Source organism: Topomyia yanbarensis, chromosome 3, assembly GCF_030247195.1.
Source record: "Topomyia yanbarensis strain Yona2022 chromosome 3, ASM3024719v1, whole genome shotgun sequence".
Taxonomy (NCBI): Eukaryota; Metazoa; Arthropoda; class Insecta; order Diptera; family Culicidae; genus Topomyia; species Topomyia yanbarensis.
The window spans coordinates 17,023,433-17,047,657 of record NC_080672.1 but is presented as its reverse complement, the minus strand read 5'-3'; the positions used below and the strand labels follow the sequence as shown (position 1 = coordinate 17,047,657).

At 39.4% G+C, this 24,225-nt stretch overlaps 2 protein-coding genes and 1 pseudogene across 2 annotated transcripts in view; 1 reads left to right on the top strand and 2 right to left on the bottom strand.

Annotated features, from left to right (window-relative positions):
• LOC131691287 (centrosomal protein of 135 kDa) overlaps nt 1-24,225 on the top strand; it is a 120,774-nt gene that overhangs the window by 32,409 nt on the left and 64,140 nt on the right. Inside the window, exons 4-5 of the mRNA XM_058977574.1 lie at nt 13,257-14,684; nt 14,753-14,868. Coding sequence (XP_058833557.1) covers nt 13,257-14,684; nt 14,753-14,868 — 1,544 coding nt within the window. The remainder of the gene's footprint in view (nt 1-13,256; nt 14,685-14,752; nt 14,869-24,225) is intronic.
• On the bottom strand, nt 5,493-6,798 carry LOC131691294 (luciferin sulfotransferase-like; annotated as a pseudogene).
• LOC131691288 (uncharacterized) overlaps nt 14,913-24,225 on the bottom strand; it is a 44,339-nt gene continuing 35,026 nt past the window's right edge. Inside the window, exons 2-4 of the mRNA XM_058977575.1 lie at nt 16,546-16,938; nt 16,328-16,487; nt 14,913-16,272 (exon numbers count right to left, since the gene is read on the bottom strand). Coding sequence (XP_058833558.1) covers nt 15,394-16,272; nt 16,328-16,487; nt 16,546-16,931 — 1,425 coding nt within the window. The 5' untranslated portion in view covers nt 16,932-16,938 and the 3' untranslated portion in view covers nt 14,913-15,393. The remainder of the gene's footprint in view (nt 16,273-16,327; nt 16,488-16,545; nt 16,939-24,225) is intronic.

The following is a 24,225-nucleotide window of genomic DNA, read 5'->3' as shown; positions in this document are numbered from 1 at the left end:
GCGGGCACGATACAGGTCGCAATTCGTCGTCTACAAGCAGCAAACCAAAACGATCTTGAAGATTACATTCCTTAGAGGCACCTCAACCTAAAACGTGAAAAAATTCGGTATGGAAACAAATTGGCGGCCACTTGAAAATAAAGTATCGTTTTTTCGCATGATTTTTTCACTTTGGTCGGCTGTAAAAAATTGTTAATGATCAAAATATTGCGATTTTGTACGTTGCAGCGCCCGAGAGTGTTGTCTTCTTTTAGGCGGGCAAAACCCGAAGTTGATTGGTTGAGTGGTTAAAAAACGAGAATGCCCGCAGATTCGAAAAATTTTGTTCCGTGAAAGCAGCCTTTTGGACGCCATTTTCGACACCTTATACTCGAAAATTTTTATTTTATAGATGAAACCTTAATAAACATTTTGCAGAATAGCGCACATGTCTAAGTTATTTTACTGCTTAAAAAAATTATTAAGCAGTATGTACTTTTTGCCACAATTATATAAAAGGATCCCCTTAAAAGGGATCCCTTTAATAAGTTTCGTGTGGACGGAGTACAGGATAGTCTTTCGATAAAAAAAAATCCAACAGAATTAGCCTCCTATACGGTTTTTGTCGTCAAACGGTGAGATAACATAGTTCTTACAAGTCTCTTACATGTCTCCACCTCTTCCGAGTCTATTGATGACATTTGGTCCTTAGATCGGCGACGACTGGATGCTATCAGCCTACTGCCGATAGTAGCAGAATGAGATGGTGCGAACGAATCTAGGCGTGAAAACACTACCGTCAATTCGCTTCGCATGCCTATATAAATCCAATTTCAAGTTCTATTTTTGCTAACAAGCCCCTGCATCAGGTTATCAACACCTTGTAGTTCCTTTCAATGGTGATTATTATCGCTCGTATACGCGTATTTTATAAACAATCCGATATGAAGAATAGAAAAAAAATCCTTGATTCATAGCATTTAGCCCTTTCATTACTATTTGTCTATACACGTCCCAGGTAACCAACAAGCATTAGTGTAAGCAGTAACATAGCATATAATTTGCATTTAGGATACTTCTTGCAGCATATTTGCATCATTTTTGCATATGTGTTATTAATCAGCATTCAAAAAACTGTTTAAAAACTTCTAACTAGTAACCAGCATTCTGCATGCACAACACCAGTAGAAAAACATTTTCATGTACAGAAGAAGAGTAGCCGTATATTTCGCCAAAAGCGACGTTGAAATTGCATTTTAAACGACTTAAATGCTTACCAGGTAGCCGTTAAGACGCATTTTGCATGCTTATTGGTTACCCGGGGTGTTATCACTCGGTGATTTTCAACACAATAAAAATATCGTAGAGAAGAAATAACGAAATCTGCTTGTATACTGTTGCAATAAATAGTCAATTACGCAAAGAAGATTAGTTTTTGTAGGCAATACTCCCAAAGCCGGCTGGACTTCAAATTATCCTTGTTTAAAAAACATAGGATACTCTCGGTAGCGGGCTGCCCAGAATTTAAAAAAGTTCAAAAACTACATAAGATCTTTTGTTTTTCGAGTGATCGCGTACAAGTCTAACTGGTGCATAATAAACTATGTTTTACAGGTCGGCTCGTTAGATCCTAGACCTTATACCTTCCCAAACCATCAACTCCGTGATACCTATGGAAGAATCTGATGAATCGTCGTCCTTCTGTTAAGTAGATCGAGTACTGACGAAGACATTCTAGCTGCCATAAGCTAGTTAAAGTCCTCTTCATCGGTGGGGCCAGATGGGATTCCTTTCATTATACTGAAAAGATGCGCAAGCGCATTGTGTACACCTTTACGACTAATCTTCAACCAATCACTGTCGCAATCAGTGTTTCCCGAGTGTTGGAAAAAATCAGTAATGTTTCCCGTTTTTAAAAAAAGTGATAAGCAAAATGTTGCGAACTATCGTGGCATAACCTCGCTCTGCGCTGGATCAAAGTTGTTTGAGATCCTAATAGGAAATATGCTCTTTCGTGAGACCAAAGCATACATATTGAAGGATCAACGTGGCTTTTTTGCAGGCAGATCAACAATTACCAATCTAGCTCAATTTACATCGTACTGCATTAAAAACATCGAAGATGGATCATAAGTAGACACTATATACATTGATCTGAAGCTGCTTTTGATCGTGTAGACCGCTCTCTTCTTCTGGCAAAGATCGAGCGGCTGGGTGCTCCATCAAATTTTACAGGGTGGCTTAAATCATATCTCGTAGATCGTTCTCTGTCTGTGAAATTAGGAAGTAACATGCCATATAGCTTCATCAACTTCTCGGGTGTACCCCAAGGGAGCAATCTCGAACCGTTGCTTTTTTCTTTATTCTTCAATGACGTCTGCTATGTTATACATCCAGGATGCAAACTTATATGCGCTGATGATCTCAAACTCTTTCTCATTGTGCGGTCAATAGAGGACTTATCGAACTTCAGTGATATCTAGACGCTTTCTGTAATTGGTGTAATTGCAGCTTGTTGGCTCTCAGTGTGTCCAAATGCTCTATAATATCTTTCACGCGCAGAAAAAAATCAATTCTCTGGAGGTACAACAGAATTGAAGCAGTTGAAGCAAGATTCCTCCACTTTGCTCTTAGAACTTTGCAATGGAGTAACCCAACAGAGCTACAACCATATATCGATCGCTGTCGTCTGCTCGATATGGAAACTCTGGCAAAAGATGAAATACATTCAGAGCGGTATTCGTTGGGAAAACATTGACTGGCCAAATGGATGCTCCAGATATTCTCTCACTAATCAACATCAACGTACCCCCCAGAAATCTTAGATCACGTAACTTTTTAAGACTCGATTTTCAGCGCACCGAGTACGGCCAGAACGAACCCATAAGGGCGATGTGTAATGTTTTCAATAGTGTGTATGACCATTTCGATTTGCTAGAGAGCAATAAAATAAAATGAATAAATAAAAAAATAAATAAATACATAAATAAATAAATAAATAAATAAATAAACAAATGAATAAATAAATAAATAAATAAATAAATAAATAAATAAATAAATAAATAAATAAATAAATAAATAAATAAATAAATAAATAAATAAATAAATAAATAAATAAATAAATAAATAAATAAATAATCAATAAATAAATAAATCCTTTATCCTTTCCCGTGAAGGGGATGAGTGCGGCCGGCAATGGTGGATATCATGCTGCTGAGGTTTTGATATGGGTCGGATTGGTATACATTCCTACTTACCATTTCCCAAGCAACTCTTATTAGATAATCAGCTAAAACCAGTGTGCTATCCGCTAAAATTGTCACAACGCAACGCAACGCAGAATTAGCCTCCTGTGCAGTTTTGGAGTAGTGACATAAAGCTTAATAAGATCGAAACGATTGGTTTTGATCGTGGTGTCTAAAAAACGCCAAAGGCCTTTTTGGGGGTAGTTAGTTTGGTGAATATTCAAAGAGGATGCGAACACTTCAACCATGTTTTGAAAAAAAAACTTTTTACTTGTAGTCTTGCAACAGGATACATTCCATTAGCGTGGTTGTCTACAACGTTGAAAATGCTTTTTCTCAAAAGCACCAAAGCTCAGGAGTTCCTTGATATTGAAAGTATCTTTCGAATCCATTTTGGAAGCATGTCGATTTCATGGAGTATCTTCATATATTACGAACTGAATACACGCAATGCTTAGTAACCGACATCTGTGATCATCGTTAAGATAAGTAGAGATAAGGAAACTGAGTGTCTGCGGATGTCTTCAAGGTGGAGTGCTGTCACCATTTCTATGGAACCTTGTTGCCGGTGGCTTGTTAAGGAAACTTAATGAGCTTTGATTTCCGACGTATGATTTCGCCGATGATTATCATTTAGTGATCACTGGTATTTGCATTAACACACTTTTTTATTTGATGCAACAAGCCTTATGTGTTGTTGAACAATGATGTCTTCGTGTTGGACTATCAGTTAATCCAAATAAAACATCAATGGTGCTTCTCACGCATCGAAGGATTACAACCGGAGCTCGTCCATTGCAGTTCTTTGACTTTGAAATTGTTATCGCAGATCCAGTTAAGTACATTGGGGTAATTCTTTACTCAAAACTTAATTGGACAGTTCACATCGATTTCAGAATCAAGAAATCTTGCATAGCCTTTGGCCAATGTAGACGGGCTTTTGTCAAATCTTGGGGTCTCAAATCTAAGTACATTCAGTGGATCTACACAACAATTGTTAGACCGATACTGGCATATGGGTGCCTTCACATGTAGCTTTCCTTTTAGAACTTACAATGTCAGATTTCCTAGCTGCTGGCTGGATAGAGCGACAAATTATAGAATGCGTAGTTTGCTACACTGACGGTTTTTTGTTGGAGATGGAGAGTCGAACCGGTGCTAGTGTCTATTGCCGTGAAATGAAATTAAATCAGTCTCATTCGCTTGGTAGATACGGTACCGCATTCCAAGCTGAAATCGTTGCGATTCTGTGTGGTATACAATCGGCACTTCAACAGGGAATTTGCGGTAATAGAATCTATTGTTTCTCTGACAGTCGGGTGGCCCCATAAGCAATTAGTTCAGCAAATTCGAGATCGAAATTTGTAATCGCATGTTGAACTCAAATCGAAGAACTGCTATCTACCTTCTATGGGTACCCGGTCATTCCAGTATTACTAAAAAGGAATGGACAGATGAATTTGCTAGAGCTGGCGCTATGATTGACTTCGTTGGTCCAGAACCAGTTTACCACTGTCGATAAGTTGGATAAAGCACAAAAGATTCGCTCTTGGGCTGTATCCGAATATGCCAAACATTGGCGTAGCTTAGAAACTTGCGTCCAAACAAAAACTTTTCTGCCGGATGTGAGTGCGAAAATGTTAAAGAATTTGCTGCATTTTTCCAAGCACAATTGCAGTATTCTAGTCAGGGCACTGACCGAATATTGCAAACTCAATTATCACATGGCTACTATTCAGCGTGCTGAGTATTATTTGTGTGATCTTTGTGAATCCGATTACGGAGCTTCATGTCATTTGATATGTAACTGGCCTACGTATCTCTGTACAGAGAGCTGAAGCTCAAGGATATACTATTGTTCCTAACCCAGTGGGGTAAAGAGGTATAGTTTAAGCCGTATAAGAATGACAATATCTCTTCGGGAGTGTAGTCGTTCTGTTTTCTCAACATCCCCTCGGGGGTGTTGATACTTCCGTATTGTCTATGTTCTCTGTGTCGTTTTTCTTCTTATCCTTAACCTTACCACTTCCCCAATCCTTCCCATCAGGAAATGATGACCAGACAAATCACGGCAAGGCACAAATCTCCGATCAACATGGGGAGCGTGCTATTTTAACCATTCGCTACTGATTCCTGATTCTTGATGCTAACACCCATTTCTCGATCTCGACCAACTGGGTCGAATGGTATGTGATACACCGGCCCTTCGAAACTTAATAGGATAGTCAAGTTTTGGAGTGATTGCATAACTTTTCTTTATATGTGAAAGGCAAAATATTTTATTTGGAACATGTAACATTATTTTAAGCGAAAAAATTACTCGCGATATTTGAAATCACTCCCCTCTAACTGTTCTTCTACGAAGTTTTGAAAACGATCTATGTACTCTGGTGTTAATTCATCCTTATGACATCCTGTTTCGCCTCTTCTCATAAATCTGTAACAATAATGACAGTTTCTCTTTAAAAAATCTAGTTTAAGGTTATTGTAAATTTACTCGAATTCGATTCTTTTGCCGACGGCCATTTCTAATTGTTTCAATAACATTGAATGATTGGCTGATGGATTTTCTGTAATAAACGTATCAACATATTAAGAAAGAAGAGCATGCGTCAGTGATGTAAAAATACTTTTCATTGAGTCGAACGACAAATGTTCCGCTAGCTTTCTCAACTGATCCTCACTGTAAGATTTCCCCAGAAAGGAACTGACATTTTTGAGGACGTTGATCATGTTCTAAAAATAGAAGCTTTGGAGTTTTGGCAATCACTGTTGTTGTATTAGGAATACCTTTTTCATATCCTCAAAATTGATGAATAGCACGTGCTTTAAATGGCGAATGTTCCAAAAATCTAAAGCATGCTTTACCTGCGGGCACCAGAGTACTTCATCGGCCAACAAGCCATCCAGAAAATCTTCTCTCGTACCTTCGTATCCATGTAGATGACGATAGTGGTGCATGTACGAGACTGCAACGTCTTTAGGATTCCGAACGCAGTAGACAATTTTCGGTTTCACCGTCCAAAGCTGTCGTGGGAGAAGGGCCATTGGAAGATGAGACTATATGGCGTGGTCGTTGCAGCGCCTCTACCTCGGAGATCGTGTCAATCGGAAAGTTATCAAACACCCAGCCTAACCTATAAGAATGATATTATGTTGAAATGATTATCTCACGAAAGGGGAACGAATTTGCTTACTCTAAAAATACTGATCGTTGTAGCAGGTTGATATTTTTTGCCGTATCGTAGTCAAGATCATGATCGATTAACCACACCATTTCCTGTGTCCAGGTTGTTCCGCATTTGGGAAATGTAACGATCCAGACGTCATCCTCGTACACCGTCAGATTTCGGATACGTTCGGCAGCCTGTAGATATCTTGGTGTGAGGACACAGTGAGCGGGTTTCATCTGACGTTCACCAACTGGTAGATCCGATGCGTCGGTCAGACAGATTTCAATTTGTTCATCATGAGTATCTGTGGCAATGTCGGACATTTCTTCCCGACTTATAAGCTTGTGGGTGAACATTGTCCCAGCAGAAAATTGACCTAATTTCGGTGGCTTCTCGTTCGGATGTCCGAACAAAACTATCGACTAACGAAAAGTGGAAAATGTGATAACCTATTATTGAGCGACAAACATGACGCGTCGTTCCAATTAGTACTTAGTACTTATCATTATTCGTGGATTTGATGATAACACTTATCAGTTTCATTTAGTTATAAACAATTCAGTGCCGTTGTCTTATTTCATAAAATATTGTTTACTTTTTGTTTATTTGTGAGAAGGAATAGTTTTCTAAGATGACTAAAACTATTTAACTTTCGTATTTACGTAGTTAAGCGTCGCAAAGGTTCAAATTTTATCAGAGCATAACGTCAGCACAATATTTTCACATATTCTATCTTCAGGATAGTAAACAATCGCCTTTTCGACCCTGAGATAAACAGGTTGATTCATTGTGAAAATTAAGGGCGTGATACCGTATCTTATCAGTCTACTCAATTGTTATTTCATAAGGATTCAAAACAACTCATAGCATCTATTGGTATGTTATCCGGTATCAATTCGAGACTGTCCGATTGAATTGTTTTTTCGACGATGGAAACATCTTTGCTGCTATTTTGCCTATAAATAGAAGTCTTTCTAATGTAGATAGGTATCCCAAAGAACATGGGACAAATATACGATTATGACAAATATACGATTAGATCTCAATTATATACTTTCATAAAAGTTTATTGACAAAATCAAACTGGTACGAACCTTGGGCATTGACGTTGAGCCCTGGTATTGGGACTCTTTGAAGTTGGAGCATCTGTGTAGCTTTAGGGCACGTGCTCCGGGTTGACGGATCGTAGCTCGTCACTGTTGTGCTATCTTATGACAAACGCCATTTTAGGGTAAACTGAGTTTAATATGCCATATTGTTGGTCTAAAAAATCTCTACAAAATGGCGTTTTCGGAATTTTGACATACTACTTGGTTACTGAGATATAGCGAGAAACGTGCTGAGAAATTCTGTGAGAAAAAAGTAATTTTAGTTTTAAACTGGAAATATAGCATATTTGGCAACACTGTATCCAAAAATCATTATTTTTTCTAGTTTCTCTGACTCATTTCCTTTAAAATGCATTTCACCGATTGTTTATAGACCAAATAAAGCCAAAGATATAAATAAAAGTTAATAATTGATGATTTTTTTTCTATGGAAAATTTTCCAAGCACGATTATGACAGGCCATACAAATTTTGTCATCAATACACACCTATGACACGTATGAGTGCGACTTTTGTTTACATGTTTAGCAAAAACTCGTAATATAGTCAACCGATCTTCATAATATTTGAGAGATTAATACAGAATAGACAGAAGCATCAATTGTATTCTCTGAATTGTTTCTACTATTTACCAATTGCAAGATATTCAATCTCAAACTTTAAAAATCGTTTTTCTCGAAATGTGCAAAATGTCGCTTGTCATAAGATAGCACAACAGCGTCGAGCTAAGGAAGGTGAGTGCTAGTTAGGACATTGCAAAAGCACTTATTTTTGAATTCTCAATCAATAATAGAGATATATGCATGAGAAAATTATCAAATTTGATATAAATGGCAAAATGTCATAGAAACGAATATATTCCTCTTAAATTACTAAAAATGTTTCCTTAAAAATTATAATGTATAAACTATAATTCTCCGAGTACTACTTCAAAAGTTATAGCACTTAATGTATTTTCAATTCATATTTTCCCATAGCGACAATGTTAAAAATTTCAATCGACGTGTGTGGGGGTTAAAATTTGTCCAAATGACTTGAAATTTGGTATATGATCTTTCTAGGGGGTAGGTATAGGTCAAGATTAAAAAGAATTTGTTTGCAATGCCCTAGCGTTAGCGCTGAATATGATGTGCACCGTTGCATGCTTCAGTATGGCGATTAGTGTTTAAGTCAATACATTTCCCTGCTGTCTGGTTGGCGGTGAGGATGGAAATTTTCTTCGAGGGACCATTTTCAGGGGTGGTATTTTTTTCAGGATGACATCGGGTTCCAGTATTTCATACTTTTCTGTATTCGATTTCTGATGATTTCTCGCACTCCTGGTCCTTTCTTCAAAATCATCCTGTGCAGTACTCTGGGTCACTCTTTAGAGTTTGAACCGCTCATATGGTAGTCGGTCTTTGCCAGTAATGCTCTTCTCCGATCAATTCTTCTGGACCGCCGATGGATTAAAAGCCCTTGTCGTTGTGTTTATTATATTTATTACGCATGTCGTTTGCAATTTAGTAGTTAACCCAATCATGGAAACGTGTCTGATAGGAATTGTGGAGATGCCAACTTGTCATTAACATTTCGCAGCGAATTTTCTTATTAATTTGGGATATCTTTTATACTTTTTGTACGCTTGCTTTGTACTGCAAACTTTGGAAATAATCATTGAAGTGTTAATAAGAAGCAATACTACCGATGGTCGGCAGTTCGGAGTTCAAATTGCTTGTTTCGACTTTTCGGAAATTCGGAAGATGAGAAGATACCTTTATTATATGTATTCCACGCGGCTTTATCCTGTTATGTAATGCTCCGCGGAATAGTAATTCTTAAAATACCTATTCGTCATTCATATTTCTACTGGAGGTGTCGCACTCCTGAAAACTTTGATCTAAAATGAAAAGACAAAGCACGTGAGTACTTGCCTAAATCACAATAATCTACCAAGATATATCCTGATTAATTTCCATATAAACTAACACCAATCCTATCCTGCGACACTTGTGGATGATGCAGAGAATTTTTCGGTGGTAATAGTCACAAGTGTTAAACTAATATTCCTTCCCATCCCAAAATTGACCTGCATGTGCGTGGCCATCTACGTTATTGATCATACTATTATGTTAGTCTCTTTAGGTTGCACGTTGAGTATGATGCACTACTTCCAAGTGTCATACAATTCGTTCAATATGCAATTTCGATCAATCACGGGAAACTAACGGGTGGTCAACTAAGCTAAGCTAAGCTTTTACCACCTATTGGGTTTAGCTTTATTTTATCTCATTGACCTATTACCAAGATGCGTCTATGAAGTATTTCGAACTTCGTACATTAAACAAGCGTAATGGAAAACAATGCACCTTTAGAACAATTTGGAAAATATTTTGCGTTATTTGTAAAACTCAAAATTTTACGTTGCACTAAGTCGATCGAAATCGATTCGTTCTGCATCATAAAATCACCTCATTGTTGTTGATGCTTATCTGCAGCTGCTGTTTTGGTCTAATTTAACCGGCTGAGTTCTTCCAGTCTTAACGTTGGCTGCTCCTACCGCGGTGCCTAAGTGTTGGCTAGGGAGGTGCGTTTTCCTCCTTTGCTGGAATTTCCCTAGCGACTGTGGTGACGAAAATACCACATGTGATACCACTATCGTACCTGGTGCACGTTGACTGCAGCTAGCTGTGGAGGAGAGCAATGTTATTTCTGGTTATCCTCCACAGCGAGAGTGGCTGGTGCCTTTGAATTCATTGCGGTTAACCGGAGAAATGAAATTCTACACCTAAATAAACCGACAAAACTGTTCACAAAACGGGAAAAATTTACAGCCTAATGTGAACGACGCAGAAAAGTTATGCGTAGCTTTGCACTGTGCTATATATCTCCTTAGGGACCATCCATAAATGACGTAGCATTATATGGGGGAGGGAGGAGTATTGCATTTTGTGATGTTGTGTGACGACAGAGGGTAGGGGTCATGTCATGCTTCGTAGCTTTTTTAAAGGGGAATAGGGATTGACCTGATGTCACGACAATCTTACCCGTTTCATCTAACACACATTGTTTTTTATTTATTTTTTAATTTTTTGTGCGGACAAGGGGGAGGGGGGGCTACGTTATTTATGGACCTATTTTTTCCATTAGGGAAATATAGCATTGCTCCTTTTCTTGCGGTACATCACGCTTAACTAGGGTTTTGCTCAGGAATACATATTGCTTAGTCCTGTCATTAAGTTAGTGTCGGATTCTGATGAGACAAAGTCAAAACGCAAATTCCATAACTAATTTATATTTTTGCGCCGACACTTTAAAATTTACATGGAATTTCGAATGGAGAAATCGACTTTTACTACATAATTATTCCCAGAGTCTCCGATCGCCTCCCAAAAGTAAATTAATGTGTGATTTTCATAGGAAATTTTTCAAGGAAACAAAGTTTCGATGACCGCGAAACGATCCGACACTTGTGGAAAAAGTTATTAAGCAAAAGCCGACTGATATTCTGAAGATTTATTGTATTGTGTACAAAAGAAGACTCAATTGATCCCTCAAAACTCTTGTGAAGTGACCAAACAGTTCAGATCATTGATTTAGACACTATAGGAGAAAGTCAATACAAAATTACATATAATTCGACAGCCAACAGCAATGGTTCTACAAGCGTCAGATCGTTTCGTGGGCTTTGAGACTTTAATTCTTTGATAAATCGTCGCTGTTGTGCTATCTTATGACAAACGCCATTTTGGGGTAGACTGAGTGAGATATGCCACATTACTTGTCCAAATAATCTCTACAAAGTGGCGTTTACAGAATTTCGACTTTCTGCATGGTTACGCTATATGCGAGAAATGTGCTGAGAAATTCTTAATTTTTTCTTCAAATGACTGTGTAGTGGGATTGGCTCAAATTATCTTGATGAATAAGATGTTTTTATATGTAAAAGTATCTCAGAAACACAATGGCATAATCAATTTCAAAACAAAAATGCGCGAATAGTGAAAAAAATGCTATTTAAGTTTTAAACTGGAAATATAGCATATTTGGCAACACTGTAACCAAAAATAACTATTTTTGCTAGATTCCCTGACTTATTTCCTTCAAAATGCATCTCACTGATTGTTTATAGACCAAATGAAGTCAAAGATATGAATAAAAGTTACGAGTTGATGATTTTTTTCTATGGAAAATTTTCCATGCACGATTATGACACGCTATACAAATTTTGTCATCAATACACATCTATGACACGTGTGAGTGCGACTTTTGTTTACATTTATACTAAAAGCTCGCAACATAGTCAACTGATCTTTGTAAAATTTGAGTGTTTAACACAGAATAGACAGAAGCATCAATTGCCTTCCTTGAATTTTTTATACCATTTATAAGTTTCGAGATATTCAATCTCAAACTTCAAAAATCGGTTTTCTCGAAATGTGCAAAATGGCGCTTGTCATAAGATAGCACAACAGCGACGAAATTTCTTATTAAACCCATATAACGATTTTTAGGGGGCAATGGGCGACACTTTAAGGAATTATTTTGTGAATGTAAATTTTCTCATGGGAAATCCTATGTAAACTTCAAACAACGGGCGCATAGACTTTAGTTTCACTGGTCGAGCTAAGAATTTGTCCAGTTGTTCTAGGACCCAAATGGTACCCAAAGAGCAGCACTCTTGTGAAGTGACCAAACAGTTCAGATCATTGATTTAGACACTATAAGAGAAAGTCAGTACAAAATTTCATATAATTCGACAGCCAACAGCAATGGTTCTACAAGCGTCAGATCGTTTCGTGGGCTTTGAGACTTTAATTTACTTTGTTAAATTTCTTATTAAACCCATATAACGATTTATTTTTAGGGGGCAATGGGCGACACTTTAAGGAATTATTTTGTGAATGTAAATTTTCTCATGCGAAATCCTATGTAAACTTCAAACAACGGGCGTTCAAGACTGTGCTTCACAGGATCAAACCACGGGCGCATAAAATTTAGTTTTACTGGTCGAGCTCAGAATTTGCCCAGTTGTTCTAGGACCCAAATGGTACCCAAAGAGCAGGAATCTAATTTTTGTCCCATCCTAGTGCTCATTTAAAACTCATATTTATGCGTACGCCAATTCGTACAAAAACACGTACACATATTCACTTGAACAGTTAAACTTTACAATTACTACTAGGTATTGCATTTATCACTCATATGAATAAATACACCCGGATAATTCACCACTTCGATAATAACAACTCACATTTTCACTTAAAAAGTGATTAGGACTCACACAATTTCTCCGGATACATATACCCGCTGGAGAATGAGCTAATGAGTTTATCATGGTATCCGTTTTGTGCTCGCTGCCTTGCTAGCGCTCGTCATAAACATTACAAAACAGGTCTATCCTACTTCGTTGTCGGTTCTCTTGGTAGTCATCCCGGAAAAGTTGGACATGGGATAAGCTCTTTCTCATGTGAGTGAGTGCGAATTACATTGCCTGATCACAATATTCCTCAATTTGTGAAGTCTTTTACCTCTTAAGCGAATTAAAGAATTACAGCTAATTATAAAGAATTCCATCGTCAAACGATTGAATGTCGACCCTTGTTCAAATGTCGGACGCTTTAGGACGTTTAGGATATTTGTTTTCGACAAAGATAATATTCAGAATCTATTCTTTTTTTTTATTCGATGACTTTTAGCATTCCTGAAACAGAAAAATTCGCCCCCTGTAGATATAGAAGCCACTTACGCCAATTATCTATATCATTCCAGATCGATTATCGGGATCGAGAAATCCAACGACTGGGAGCACTATTTGCTGGGGGTCGTCCTACTACTGCACTGGCGAAGGACTGCTGCTATCGCAGCGTGAATTCGTTAGCCGAAGACGTTGGGAAGCTTCAGGAGGAGAAGGTATCGATCCAGAACAAGCTGACCGATGCGTGGGAGAGTCAGCAAAATGCTAGCAAAAAAATCCAAAAACTGTCCGAGCGTAACAAACAGCTCGAACAGGAGCTAAAAGAAATTGAAAATGTTGCCTTGAATGTAGAGTCGGAGGCAAATTTACATATTCTAGACAGGGATAGGCATAATTCTGATTTGCAAATCCAATTACACCAGTCGAATATGCGCATTAAGGAGTTGGAAACGATACTCGAAGCGAAATCAGTAGCTCTGACACCGAGTAGCTCTTTGGCTTCTGCTAGTTCGATGGATTCTGTACTGCAGAATGCTCTGAAACAAGCAAGTGAAGAGAAGCGCGCCTTGTACAAGCAGTTGAACGAGCTAAAGCAACGGGAACAAACATTCCTAAACGACTACGAAAAAATCAAAACAAAATATTCAAAGTTGAAATTGAAACTGTCCAGTCAAACCGTGCATAGCAAAGAAAACAACCAAGATTGTACTGAACTTGTCGAAATGAAACAGAAGTTGGAAGACTCTCTGAATAATGTAAAATCTGAACGAGATCAGCTTAGCAATGAGTTAAAATCGCTACGTGACACAAATACGAAGCTTAGAAATGAAGCGACTGAGAAAGATGTCCGTATAGCCCAACTTGAAAGTGAAGCTCACCTGCAGAAGAAAACTAGTACAGCTAATGCTGGACGCTTACGGACGGCAGATTCAGCCATTTCCGCTCAATCCTCGCTTTCCGTTCAATCTGCTTTTCACCGCGTGGAACGCGAGAGGGATGCGGCTAAGAGAGAAGCACAACAGCTGGAAATTGAAAGGGATTCGCTGAGGAACAAATTACAGCTAGCCACCAAGAGTCAAATCGATGAACAAACAAAACGCGAGGAAGTGATCATTAGTTACAGTTCACAGATCGCCAAATTAGAGGCCGAAAAACGAGATTTGTTATGTGGTCAAAACTCGTCTCAGACAAGTTTGCACCTGCTTCGAGAGGAAAATCGTGAATTGCAGGAGCGGCTGAAAGATGTGGAAAATGGTTTCAGCAAACTTAGGGTTTCGCACTCACAGTTGAAAATGTTGCATGAACAAACGGAAAGAGCCCTAGCGCAGCAGCAGAATCGATTAATGTGTTCGGAAAATCAGTTGGGTAGTGCTGAGGCGAAACTAAATCAGGTGGACGGTACCATTGAAAGTGCCACTAAAGATATTGGGAAGCTGAAGGGCGATATTAGTGTCCTCAAGGCTTCTAACGCATCTTTGCAGCGAGAGAAAGACAAACTGTTGGTAAGTAACGAATGTAGAAAATCTGTTGTATCTGTGCTTAACTTAGCGACTTTATTTCTACTTCTTAGATGGAGCTTGACAAGAAAACCGAGAAGTTATACACAGTGGAAACAGAATTAAGCAAAGTAAAATCGAACACAACCGAAATGGGAAACACCATCGATAGGTTACAGAAAAAACTCGAGTAAGTACAATGTTATAATTTATAAGCAAGTTTATTTTCTTTCCTATGCATTAACCTATTCAGTCGGCGTTGGTATTTACGAAGTTTTCTTACAGATACACATATTTTACACCATCTTTACAATTATGGCACAATCACAATACTTACAGCATACTTATTCACTAGTTACTTGCACTTCTTGGCAGTTTACCAGGCTCGCGGATTGTTTGACTGAAAATGATAAAAGATGTCCAGATATTTCCGTAATGAAGTACAGTGAATTTCTTTTCTATAGTTGCTTTTTTCCGTGAATTCTTTTCTATCGTTGCTTTTTTGGTAACTCAATATTCTGCACTCTCAGCCGGTCCGAATCCTAGCAAACTCATGAACCACCTGTAGAAGGAAAAAAATCTGTTCGGTTGGGTTACTAAAATTGACGAAATTATCGTACTGAAATACCAACATTGACTTTGAGGGTTCATGCTGTTAAAAACCGGATCGCATGCTGAGTAAATGATGTTAGTATATTTCTATGTTAGCTCTACACTAAACTTGTGGGATGGTGAGGGAGAAGTTTCCAATCCTAAAAGACAACAGTCGTTTTCCGTTCAAATACCTGGCAAGTCCTACAGCTGGCGGTTGGCATCCGATAACCCCATTCTGGAGAGGCGTGTCGTAAGTAGTGTATCCCGGCCGGCAAACACACGCTGCGGCACGAATTTTTGCTGGACCTTTTTTTGGTTCAATCCATTGCCCAGGACCACACGGACCCCGTGTGTAAAGCTTAAAGCATTGCTTATTTATCTCTATCATGTCAGGTGTGCTGTCGCAAGCACTTTTAGGAACATCGTCTTCGGAGCAGGTTTGGTCTAAGTTATGAATGACTCCGGAACATCCGCAAATCCCATTGTAGGAAATGCCGTCTAATGAAGGGCGTGTGGTAAAATCAAATATGACTACTTGATGTAAACTGCAAGGACCTTGGGCTCCTATTCGGTAGCAGGTTTTTTCTCTAGGGAAGTACAGTCGTCCCTTTTCGCAAGGGTTTGGAATACAACTATTGGAATCTATTATGAAAGACCCGAAATCGCAAGGCCCTTGCGTGTATAATTTGTAACAATATCCGTTTTTCCACGGAACATAGTTTTCTTTGCAACGACATTCCGCTCGCATAGCAGTGACCTCATGTTGACCTCTTTTGTCAGCTATGATATATGTGTGCCCGATAGGACAGGGCCCTATCGTATCTAGCTCGTAACATTGGCTTGTTTCATTATGATAATGTGGTAACCGCTGATGACAAGCGCACTTTCTCGAGGGCAGAAATAACTCTCCTGTTCGCTGGCAAGGTCCTTTGGTGAAGAATTCGTGACACGTTTCTGTTTCGTTGTGAAAATAGTTTCCGAGCTCTCCTTCTTTTTCGCACTGAAATAACGGAACAGTCTCGGTAAGATACTAGCTACACATGAACCTAGCTTACCTTGCATTTAGCTATCCCATCATTATCCATACTGATTAGCTTCCCCTTCGAGCATGGTCCTTTGGTATACAACTGGTAGCATTTATTGTCCTGTGGCCAGAAAATCATTCCACTATCGCAAATTTCCGTTGACTTACAGGTTCCCCAGCGTTGTTTCGGTCTATATTAAAGAGCGTTTAATTATTTGTTTTCGAAGTTTTAAAGGATAGATATTTTACATGGCACTTTTCACTTCGGAATCCGCAAATGGCGCAAAGTACTGACCAAAATCGCACGGTCCTCGTTCAAACAGCCGGTGGCATCGTCTCGTTAAGGGATGTTGTGCCGTTCCAGGAGGACAGCGGCATTCAGCTGAGGATCCCATACTCGTGCTGCCTACTCCAACGGGACTCAGTTCCATCGTGTCCGGACAGGGATAACCCATCTGAAAAATTTTGAAACATTTTCTCAGCGGTGGCCAATACAGCAACTGCCACCCGCCAGGTTGACTCGCACACGGGTTCTTGTTTGGATCACTCCATGGTGGAGGGACGATTGCAGCGAGTGAGGTCGACTGTAGGTTGTAGAACGTCAGGATGCACACCCAAACGGATGCATGCCTCATCACAGATCTGAAAGGAAAGAGGGTTTGCTATTAGGATTTGACGAAATTTTATCAATTGCGTTGTTAGATTAAAGGATGAATGGCTATTCAGTAATACTAAGGGTGCTTTTTGCCTTTCTCAATAGAAAGGTATTGCAATTGCTCTGAAAACCGACTTTTTAACGGAGGCCCGGAGGGCCGAGTGACATATACCATTCGATTCAGTTCGTCGAGTTCGGCAAATGTCTGTGTGTGTGTATGTATGTGTGTATGTATGTATGTGTGTGTATGTGTGTGTATATGTGACTAAAAATGTCACTCATTTTTCTCAGAGATGGCTGAACCGATTTTGACAAACTTAGTCTCAAATGAAAGATGCAACGTTCCCATAGGCTGCTATTGAATTTCTAATGGATCCGACTTCCGGTTCCGGAATTACAGGGTGATAAGTACGAACACGCAGAAAATGTCGATTTTAATAAATTCTGCAATGAATGTATAAAGGTGAAAAATTTTCCAAAATATGACCACAACTGATTCGATTTGTAGTATTAGGTCACTAACATCCATTCAAAGTCTATTTGGCCACATTGGCCACCATCCTCGGTTCCGGAAGCCCCGGCGGAAGTATCTAAATTCAGAATAACAGTCACATCGGTTTCTCGGAGATGGCTAGACCGATTCGACTAAACTTGGCCTCAAATGAAAGGTATTGCGTCCCCGTAAATGGCTATTTAATTTCATCCCGATCCGACTTCCGGTTCCGGAGTTACAGGTTGTGGCGTGCGATCACATAGCAAATTGTGATTCAAACTGATACTCCGATGAAAGCAAAAAAGGTAAAAATTTCGCTAAAATGTCTCTCAAACAACTTAAATTTGCTGTTCTAGGTCACCGACGGCCAACCAAACTTTCGTTGACTACATTGACCACCATAGACGGTTCCGGAAGTGCCCGGGAAAAGCGGCCATCTTTCAAAATTTACGAACTCACATCAGTTTCCCTGAAATGGTTGGGCCGATTTTCACAAACTTAGTTCCAAATGATAGCTATAATATCCCCACAGATGTCTATAAAATTTCGTACGGATCGCTTATATGGGTCCGGAAATACAGACTAAATCGTCCGGTCACATATGAAATTCCCATATAAGCCAGAACTCAAATTTTTTTTTCAAAGGGGGGACCCCATGAAATTTCAGAAATCGAATTCGTATTTTTGATGCCAAACATCTTTAAAATGCATGAAACGTCGAGATTTTATGTTATCTCGAAAAAAATTTTTTTTGTAAAAATCGACTTTTTGGGACTTTGCCGATTTCGCACCTTTTTGCCTTTCTCATATAAAGAAAGGCTATGCAATCACTGTAAAAATCGACTTTTTAACCGAGGCCCGGAGGGCCGAGTGTCATACACCATTCGATTCAGTTCGTCGAGATCGGCAAATGTCTGTGTGTGTGTATGTATGTGTGTGTGTATGTGTGTGTGTGTCATTTAAACTCACACAATTTTCTCAGAGATGGCTGAACCGATTTTCGCAAACTTAGTTTCATATGAAAGGTATAACGCTCCCATAAGCTGCTATTGAATTTTTAGTTGATCCGACTTCCGGTTCCGGAGTTACGGGTTGAAGAGTGCGGTCACACAGCAAATTCCCATATAAACTGGTACCACCATGATGTTCAAATGCTGTAAAACATATTAAAATTGATGTAACATTACTCTAGTTTGCGGGTCTAGATCACTAATGATCTATCAAAGTAGCTTTGACCACATTGGCCACCTATGACGGTTCATGACGCCCCCGGGGAACCCGCCAAGTTCCTAAGCTATTATCACACCCATTCCACAACGAATTCTCTACCGATTTTTACAAACTTGATTTCAAATGAAAGATACAGTAATGCCATTGACTGCTGCTGAATTTCATTCGGTTCTGACTCTTGCTTCCGGAGTTACAGGGGTGTTAGTAAGGATACACTGGAATTTCCCATATAAATCGGTACAATCGTAATACCTCAGAGGCTAAAAACTATTGAAATGGTCACCAAATTACTTCTAATCGCAGATCTAGATCACTGATTGCCAATCAAACATTCTTTGAATATATTGTCCACTATCGACGATTCCGGAAGTCCGGAATTCCGGGCATATTCCACAATTAATGTCACATCGGTTCTTCGGTGATCACTGAACCGATTTTCTCAAACCAAGTCTCAAATGGAAGGCAAAATATGCAGTTGAGTATTGCGTCGCCGCCCCTCCCCCCCCCCCCCCCCGCCTTGCCCTTACACCTCCCTCCTTCATCACTTCTCTCCCCTTAGACCACCCTCACGCCCGCATTTCCTTCATCCACCCCGTATACCGAAATAAGAGGAATGACTTCTGACGCATCCTCCACTCCCACTCTACTAACCCCCCATTTCCTCCACTTTCAAACCTATTCCACCAACATTTCAAATTATAATCACATGAAGATAACATTGAAATCATGCTGATTAAGCTAATTAAATATTATTCTTTTGCCTTTCTCATATAGAAAGGTTATGCAATTGCTCCAAAAACCGACTCTCTAACCGAGGCTCGGAGGGCCGAGTCTCATATAACATTCGACTCAGTTCGCCGAGATCGCAAAATATCTGTGTGTATGTAAGTATGTATGTATGTATGTATGTATGTACGTATGTATGTATGTATGTATGTATGCATGTATGTATGTATGTGTGTGCATGTGCGGATTTGTTAACAAAATGTCCACATCGGTTTCTCGGAGATGGCTGAACCGATTTTTACAAACTAAGATTCAAATGAAAGGTATAATATTCCCATAGGTTGCTATTAAATTTCATTTTCAACCGACATCTTGTTTCGGATTACGAGTTGAAGAGTATGGTTACCAAATAAAATTTGTTGATTTGTCTACATCGGTTTCTCGGAATTTTCTGAACCGATTTTGACAAACTTAATTTTAAATGAAAGGTCCTTCAGCTGCTGTTGAATTTTGTGTGGATCCGAGTTCTGGTTCCTGAATTACAGGGTGATACGCACGATCACGCAGCAAATCCCGATTCTAACGAATTCTGCGATGAATGTAAAAAGGTGAATTATTTTCCAAAATGTAAACACAACTGTTGAATTTGTAGATCTAGGTCACCAACAGTCATTCAAAGTCTCTTTGGCCACACTGGCCACCATCGACGGATCCGAAAGCATCCAAATTCAGAATAACGGTTAGTTTCTCGAAAATGGCTAGACCGATTTGATCAACTTAGTCTCAAATGAAAGGTGTTGCGTCCCCGGAAACTGATATTAAATTCCATCTCCATCCGACTTCCAGCTCCGGAGTTACGAGTTGTGGAGTGCGATCACATAGAAAACTCCGATTCAAACCGATACCGCGATGAATGCAAAAAGGTGCTCTTTTATATATACTTACCAAGTGTAATAAGAATGAAAGACATTTCCATAATGTTATATTGTACGAACCAGCTATTAAATCATAATTTGGAGAAATGAGAAAGGCACAATTGCACCGCTAGGTGGATTAAAATAGGTTTTTTTCAAATTGAAATAAATTGTTCAACATACCGTTTACAACTATTGTTGTATGTGTATTTTGATAGCATATGGTCTACAATTTAATGTTTTGAAATAATTTGCGATGAACGTCCACCGGGACTATGTTTTGAAAATCGCTTTCGGTCGGTCTAATTTCGCTGATTTTCTCGAGAAAAAAAGTGAAGAAATTTCGAGCGTTCAATGTTTGCCTGCAGCTAATCAGTTATTGCGGTTTGTCGGTGTAGACGAGAAAATTATCGTAGCATCATGAAAAACAATCGTAAGGACTAGGCAGTCAATTGACATTGTCGCTATTCGATAAAATTTGTCTATCGCATGTCATCTTGAATAAATCGATGGTTGCAGTGGCCATACAGCTTGTTACCCTAACTTATTTGGACAAAAGATCTTTCAAATCTTGTGTAATCCAAGCAATTTAGAACACATTTTATGAAGCTTTGCATCGTTTAGATAACATGCTGATTCCAATTTAAATGGGAATTTTATGCGTGATCACATTCTTCAACCGTGACTCCGGAACAGGAAGTCGGAGTTAAATGAAATTCAATGGCAGCCTATGCGAAAATTGTACCTTTCATCTGAGGCTAAGTTTGATAATATAGCACACACAGAAATTTGCCAAACTCGGCGAACTGAGTCGAATGGTATAAGAAACTAAGCCCGCCGGGCCTCGTTTAAGAATTCGATTTTCAGAGTGATTGCATAGCCTTTCTGTAGGGCAAAGGCACAGTGGATTTTTTTCCAAATTTCCAAATTGTAACAACATATCTTGACGTTTTATGCGATTAAAGACATTTGGTATCAAAAACATGAATTCAATTTCTGCAATTTCATTTTGTTTCCCCCCTTTGAAAACAAATTTTTAGTTTCGACTTATATGGGAATTTCATGTGACCGGACTATTCAGTCTATATTCCAGGAACCATATAACGGATCCGTATTTTATAGCAGTCTATAGGTCTATCCCTTTCATTTGAGACTAATTTTGTAGAAATCGGTCCATCCATCTCCGAGAAACTGTTGTAAGTTTGTTAATTTTGATAGATGGCCATTTTTCCCGGGACTGTTGGAACCTTTTTGGAAGGATGGAAAAGTGGATTATGAGGGGCGCAGGATATGGTGGGGTAAGGCAATGCTGGGCTGTGCTAAACCTCTTTTAAAAGCCATATAAATCCGAAATCAGCTCCGTCGAAGCGAGCCAGTACCGTTTCCGCTAAGGTTTTATCCAAGACTTTAGCATAAATCACCCTCACTGAACTGGAATGCCAAATGGCACATTATCATCGATACCAGTAAGATCCCAATACCGGCATAGTAGCGACAGAACACGGATGCGAATAGGGATTTCATCGAAATCGATCCCCCGGACAGAGGTGACTACTTATTTCGGACAGCAATCTGGATTGCCCAAAGTGACGAAGCTGAGGCAAAAAAGAGCTCCACGAATTCGTAAAAAGCAAGGGCAATGTGCACGGACAGATCAGGGATCTAGTGATTAGCATCAAATCTGCCGTAGCAGCCGCCGAATGCGAAAAGATGGCGTTACCAGAGAGAGCTGGAAACGCCGAAAAGACACTGAAGACCACGGCGGTAGCGATAGCAGAAGCTTATGAGACGCCGAAGGGTGGCCGCTATTCCCGTTCTGTGAAAAGAGTAAGGAATACACCAGAAGAGGAGGACGATCCGTAGAAGCCCAAGGAGGTTAGTGAAACAACTCACAAATGCAGGGTGAAAGGCGAACTGTACAAACCTTAGAAAACAGGTGAAAAAAACAGAAGAAAATGAAGGAAGAAGACCTTTGGCCGCGCCAGGAGGTATATGGAAGACGCTCTAGTTGCCAAAACAAATGACGGCATGACGTACGCTGCGATCATCAAAACAGTGAGAGAGGAGCTGGGAGAGAACGTAGTAAGCACCAGGTGCACACGGCATTGCACAGCAACTGTTGTGGCAGTCAACAACAGATACGAAGTGCTACGTTGCAATATCGTGTTCCTCTCGTTAACGGTAACTGGGTGGTAGATAGCGCAGGGATGGCGAAAATCCAAGTGATGGGCGGTTTCCCTGTCCAATAATTGGTGGATATATCCTTAGCTATAGCGTCATGATCGCCAGGATCAACCACGTTTGCGTATGTAGCTGTTATGCTCCTCCACGATGGACACCGACACCGGATGCTGGACGCACTAACCGACTCGTTAGTCTGACAATGCCGGTTATTATAGGAGGAGTTTTTAACCCTCCAGTGTCCAAATTTTTTTTTGGCTCGAAAAAACTTTTGGAGGTGGGCCTCGTGATGAGAAAAACGAAAATAATGTTGAAAATTCTTGGAAGTAATGGATTTTTCGTTAAGGCCTTAAAATATATAGGCCGCGATATGTGTGTTTGTGCCATAGTGTAAATGCAAGAGGTGGAAATCAACGAATCTCAATCGTACCGAAGATTGCGTGTTTATTCCCTGATGGTGGTGGAATGAAACCTGGCAGCTAAGTACACATGTTCCGTATATTTAATATTACAGGCATTTATAGCGATGCGAAAATGTTTTGCTTCTTGCGATGATCATTTAGGTATATAAATGGTTTAAAGAAGACATTCATTTCAAGTGGATAAAATATTTAATATTGAGTAGTTCTAGCTGTAGTAGTGTGCGCCGATATTTTTAATTACACCCTCTTTAGTGTCTACAGTATCCGCATAATACACACATAGGAACGCTTTTCACACTACCAATTCAACGAAGCGGCAAAATTGGTTCCCTGTAATTCCTATCGAGGCGTTCCCACACAACAGCAACTACATGGAGGGTTTTGACATGCAAATCGTGTAAACGCGCACATGGGAAATAACCTTTAACTTGTTATGGCGGAACAGTGACTTGACGCGGACACTATATTTCGTTGAGGGAAGCTGATACATCGTGTGAATCATATTTTGGGCATCTTTTTCGGTTTCGTTCGGTTTTTATTGTATACTGGTGTTAGTGTTGGCTTGAGCATACAGATCTGTGTGGAATATTTGCGTTGTTTCTTTTTGTCATTTGGAGCGATCGAATACTCACCCGGTTATGCTTATAGTTGATATACTCATAGATTGGCGCGAACTCTACCCCAGTTAAACTCATTCCGGAGCCGGTTCGGATTTCTGAATGGAGTCATTATGGATTCCGGGTCGGGTGCAACAACCGATTCCGACTCAGAATCGGTTGTTGCATTTGATTTGGGGTCCGTACTGACTCCATTCAGGATTCCGAATCAGGTTCCGAGTGGTTTGACCGGGACTCGGTGACTCAAGATAACGAAACTGGGTCAAACGAGGAACTCTTTCAGGACTGCTACAGTCATTTAGATTACTTTGTCAACGTCAACGATGTCTGCGTTCTCCACAAATTTGTTTACATAATTGAAAGTAAATACTAAAAATGCAAATTTATTTTTCCCTTTTATAATTTTTTTTAAATACCTCGAACAATCGTGGACTTTTGCATACCCCTCTACCCATGAATTGTCCACATAGTATATGGACCTCATTATGTTCAATGTGTACATTTTTTCATTATTTTTATATTTTTCATATATTCGTTATTCTTGTTATATGCTTCCTTGTTTTTATTCTATTCATCACAAGAATATTAATATGTGGAGCCACTACTGGAAGTTTGAAAAAGGTGGCCTTATTTGTCTTGCTTATGATACGTTGATAGCCCTTATGTTGACGGTGGTTGTTTACACCAGTTT